General features: G+C 51.6%; 2 protein-coding genes across 4 annotated transcripts in view; one reads left to right on the forward strand and one right to left on the reverse strand.

The window, feature by feature from the left end:
• The window catches only part of POLR3GL (RNA polymerase III subunit GL), a 12,430-nt gene extending 7,708 nt beyond the window's left edge, over positions 1-4,722 (reverse strand). The window contains exons 1-2 of one of the 2 annotated variants that reach the window (XM_008707759.2): positions 4,605-4,666; positions 1,410-1,565 (exon numbers count right to left, since the gene is read on the reverse strand). The gene's annotated coding sequence lies outside the window, so the exon portion shown is untranslated. Of the gene's footprint in view, positions 1-1,409; positions 1,566-4,604 lie in introns of both variants that reach the window. The other variant, XM_008707760.2, reaches the window with a different exon arrangement.
• ANKRD34A (ankyrin repeat domain 34A) overlaps positions 1-4,855 on the forward strand; it is a 20,448-nt gene that overhangs the window by 12,362 nt on the left and 3,231 nt on the right. Inside the window, exons 1-3 of one of the 2 annotated variants that reach the window (XM_040626820.1) lie at positions 3,562-3,758; positions 3,860-3,923; positions 4,303-4,838. In XM_040626820.1, the coding sequence (XP_040482754.1) occupies positions 4,419-4,838 (420 nt within the window). In that variant the 5' untranslated portion in view covers positions 3,562-3,758; positions 3,860-3,923; positions 4,303-4,418. Of the gene's footprint in view, positions 1-3,561; positions 3,759-3,859; positions 3,924-4,302; positions 4,839-4,855 lie in introns of those variants that run through there. The other variant, XM_040626821.1, reaches the window with a different exon arrangement.

Consider the following 4,855-nt stretch of genomic DNA (forward strand, 5'->3'; position numbering starts at 1 on the left):
ACACACACACACACACACACACACACACACACACACACTGGCGTATATATTCAGAAAAGAGATTGAAAGGATAAATATTAGAGTAATAATAATGGTTATCACTAGATCACGGTCATGAAATAATAGGCATTTTGATTTATACCTTTATGTGTTTCCAAATTTTCTAGAATAAATGTATACTACTTCTTTAATCAGAAACCAAAAGGGATGGTTTTCTTTATTTTTAAGAATGCTACTGAATTCAAATCCGTGTTCTTAACCAGGACAGCTACCCCTCTTTTACAATGAAAGTGAGGATTGCATTTCCTTGAACTATATATTTGTTTAGAATATTTGTTGGATATTAATTGAAGAACAAATATTCGAAAATGGAATGACCTGCAAAGTGAGATAGGGAGTTCTCTTTGAAATAGAAGCTGGATAACAATTTACTATATAGTTTATCAGAGGAAGGATGCATATTTAAAGTAGAGGATTCACTATGATCCCCATTGTCTAGCATATGTCTGGCATATAGCAGGTGCTCAATAAATGTCTGTTAAACGAATGAATACATGATTTCTGAGGGCTCTTCCAAACTTGAGACCTTGTGATTCATCAAGTCTCCCCTTACCATCCCAGTCCTCCTAGCTTCCTCCCTTCTCTTGACTGGGGGAGCAATTATTATTACAAACCACTAATTTAAGATATCTTAATTACATATTGTATTGTATTTTGTCTTTTATTAATTGTTCCCCAATTATGTTAGGAGTTTAAATTCTGCCTTCCCAATCAATTCCATTCAATTAACTTTTATTGGGCGCTTCGTATTAAGTACAAGAACCTGCCTACAAAACCTTATATTCTCAGAAGAACAGAAACATTAGCGCACTAAGGACTTTAATGGAGGTATGCATAAAATACTATCGTCAGACTGGGGAACGGTTAATTCTGAAAAAAAAAAAAAAAAAAAAGAAGGAGGAGGAGGAGGAGGACGACGACGACGACGACAAGGACAAGGAGGACGAGGAGGAGGAGAAAAAGCTAGTCCAGGAAAGCTACAGGTAGAAGGTAGTATTTCAGCTAAGTCCTGATAGATAACAGAAGTTTGTCAGACTCTTAGACAAGGGAATAATACGAATAGATTCGGGGGAAGCTGATGCCATAGCGAAGAGTCAGAGATACAAAAGTGAGCCTTCCTCACTTTGTGCTTTAATATCTCTCCCCTATGCACGAAAGAAAACTGCAGTTCTCTGGTATATAATCAGTACAGCAGTGGGAGCCCTGAAGAGAAAGGGAAAGAAGTGTAGGGGCTAGATCCAACAGGCTGCCGGAAAGCGTTGTCTATCTGTCTCGCGGCTGGGCCCTGGCGAACTGGTTCGGAAGGTGTGGGACAGAACCAGGTCAGAGCCACCAGGACGGAGCCTTACCTGCTGCCCCTCCCCCACGCGGAGCCCACGGCGCAGCCAACTTGAAATTTGCTGGTCTTCTTCTAGCTGGTGGCGCTGTAGGTCCGCCTCTCAGAGCTCCCCATTGGTGAGTTCTCCCGGCCAATCTAGGAGACGACTACCAGGGAGATCCGCCCACTTGACGCCACGGAGCAGTAGGGAGGGGGAGAGTCAGCCAGTACCCAGGCTTGGGAAGCCCCGCGCGGCGCGAAGGGAGATGGGGTTGCAAAGTCAACCAGGGGTCGGTTATTTCCGACCTCATCTCAGATGCGGGAGCTCCTGGCTAGCGAAACTCCACAGAGGGAACCTGACACTTAGATCTCACCGAGGGACTCTGTTGAGGGGGCTCCCCCAGATAAATGAAACGGTTGTTCGTTAGGGATCAGTCTTTTTGTGACTCGGACTTCACAGCCTGGCCCCTCCATTACTCCAGCCTTCCCTCTAGTCCTACACTGCTTCCCTCCAGCACGACCAATGAATAATTCTTTTCTATCCCCCCCCCCCGTGGGTTGCTGACATGTCTGTGAGAAGATGGGAGGAAAGTTTGGGGGAGGGAGGATTAGGAATCAGAGAACCAGAGTTGGGCAGGCAGGCAGGACAGGAGCCCAGTGTTTCCTGCATTTTCTATTGCCTTCCGGCTCCTCCTAGCCCTTGGTGAAGGGGGCACGGTGGCGAGGGCGGATGGGGGGGGGTGTACAGAAATCCTACTTACACACACACGCACACTCACTCACACACACACCACCACCACCAAAACAGCCCCAGAAATAGAGGGAAAGAATAATTCAGAGTGGTGTTAAAACCTAGGAGTTAGTCAAGAAGACTATCCCACATGTCAGAGAAAATGGCCCTGGGAGTGAAGCCTCTGGACTTGGAAGGCTGTAGATGTAGTAGCAAGGGCCCAGTCTTTGGAATAGGACAGAAACAGAGCTGTGACGCTTTGGAGAACTTGCTTAACTTTACTAAGTCTCAGTTTCTTCATCTACAACAAGGAGATTCCTACCTTACAGCATTGTTCTGAGGATTCGAAATAATGTATGTGAAGTTCTTAGCATATAGTTGGTGTCCAACAAATGGTAGCTAGTAAAAATGGGTAGCTTCCCTGCAATATTTCTCCCCCTGCTTCTCCAGAAACATTATTTTTAGTATCTTGTGTCTGGTGGCTTCCAGTCTGAATTATGTCAGGTGAGTTTTCCAAATCCTTGGGATTTTTTCCTCATCTTCCACTTCCCCTCATGCCTTCCAGCTGGACATAAACTCCTTCCTAAAATATGCAGATGGAAGCTATGGTAACCATGGAGACAGGGCAGGTGGCAAGGAGAAGCAGAGACAGGCAGCAGAGAGACTGATTACGATTGCGACAGATAGGCAGAGAGAAGACTTAAGGAGCGATTGGATAGAGACCTTCAAGGAACATGGAAAAATAATGAGTCTAAGCAAGAACGAGTGTAAATAGATGGAATAAGAAAGGGAGGTGTTACAAGGTTCGCTCTTCTCTCTGCCCCTTTTCTCTCTTCCTCTCCCCCTCCAAGAATATGGGGAGGAAGGTATCTGGGGATGCCCCCTGGTGTAGCTAAAAACGACCAGTATATCCACTCTCCTCATACTTATCTGGGGTCTGTACAAGGGATCTGAGGTTCAAGTTTATCTGTGCCGTGTGTTCCGTTTGGGCGGAGGTGGAGTGAGGATGTACCGCTGTGTCTGGCTCCAGCTCTCCCTGACATGTAAACTACAAGGAGGCAGCCAGATCTCTTGCTTCTCTCTGCGCAGTATGGACTCCGCTGTGGATCCCAATCGCCTCTCTCCAACTCTCTGCACACTGTACCATGTGCTGTGTGTGGCAGGTCAGATCTGGCGCACAGGCGCGCATAAACACACCTAGCGCGGAGAATGGGGCTCTGCTCAACGAAGAACTGGGATGGTCCCAGTCTGGGTCGCGGAGGAGTCTCCTAAGAAACATTTAGGTTTGTTGGGGCTGAGGGGAGGTCGGCTAAGCAAGAGAAGTCAGGATTGGAGCCTCTAGGTTTTGAGGCTTTATGTGTGCATGGGTGGGGGAACGGTTTGGTGCCCGACGCCCCCACCCGCAGAGACTAGGCTATAAATAGCAAGGCAGAGCTCCCCCCCCCAGCTTCTCTCCTCCCGAGCCGGCGCCTTGCCCGGGGCGCACCGGGAGGAGGGACCAGGATCCGGTGCCCGGGCGCAGATACACCAAGGGAATCCGGGTGCCCCTCCCCACGCCATGTGGGCCCCCGGGAACCCAGCTCCGCCACCCAGGCTGCCCCATGGCCCTGGCCTCACTCCTGGCCCGGCGGAGATCCTGCGGACATTCAGGTATCTATTTGGGCGCACAGCCTGGGAGGGAAAGAGCAAGGAGTGATGGGGAACATAGCATGGGCAAAAGAAACCCCCAATTCTCCCCCCACCCGTTTTAGGTCCCAAATGCAAGCTGCTTCCCTACCCCCACTCAATTTTGGGGGCTGTGGCAACCTAAAAGAGGTTAGGAATGGGAATTATGTGTGTGAATGTATGGGTGCATGTGTGTGGGTGGGTGGCGTTCAGCATCCTAGAAAGGGGTATTCCAAGTGCGGATAAGAAAAGGGGGATGCTGGAAAGGTCTGATAAGCCGTGGGGTGAGGGTGGGGGTGCGGTATCCCTGCGCGTGCACGTACGCATTTGCACGCGCGCTCGTCCTTCAATGCGGGTGCACCCTTCCCACCTCCTCAGGCATGCGCTGGGGGGAGGGGGCGGCTCAAAGGCATGAGTTAGAGGAAGGACTGTGTGCCGTGCCGTGGAGATCTCCCCACGCCGTCTCCTTCCACCGGTGCCTCAGTTTCCCTGCCTGAATCCGTAAATAAGATCTCTCTCTTTCTCGCAGGGATTGGCTTCGCCACTGAGCCCTCAGGCCTCCGCCAGCCACCACCCCCACGCCCCTAGACATCCTCGGCGGGCCCCAGTCCCGGCTCCATTGGTGCTCTCGCCCCTGCCGCAGCTATGCTGCACACCGAGGGCCACGCTCTTCTTCGGGCCGTGGGTCAGGGTAAGCTACGCTTGGCCCGTTTGCTTCTGGAGGGAGGCGCCTACGTGAATGAGGGTGATGCCCAGGGGGAGACTGCGCTAATGGCGGCCTGTCGGGCCCGTTACGACGACCCCCAGAACAAGGCGCGCATGGTACGCTACCTCCTGGAGCAAGGCGCTGACCCCAACATCGCAGACCGCCTGGGGCGCACCGCGTTGATGCACGCTTGCGCCGGGGGTGGGGGCGCCGCCGTGGCCTCGCTGCTCCTTGCCCACGGTGCAGACCCCTCCGTGCGAGATCACGCGGGCGCCTCGGCGCTTGTCCACGCCCTGGACCGTGGGGACCGCGAGACCCTTGCCACGCTGCTGGACGCCTGTAAGGCGAAGGGCACGGAGGTCATCATCATCACCAC

This window comes from Ursus maritimus, unplaced genomic scaffold (genome assembly GCF_017311325.1).
Source record: "Ursus maritimus isolate PB19 unplaced genomic scaffold, ASM1731132v1 scaffold_12, whole genome shotgun sequence".
Classification (NCBI taxonomy): Eukaryota; Metazoa; Chordata; class Mammalia; order Carnivora; family Ursidae; genus Ursus; species Ursus maritimus.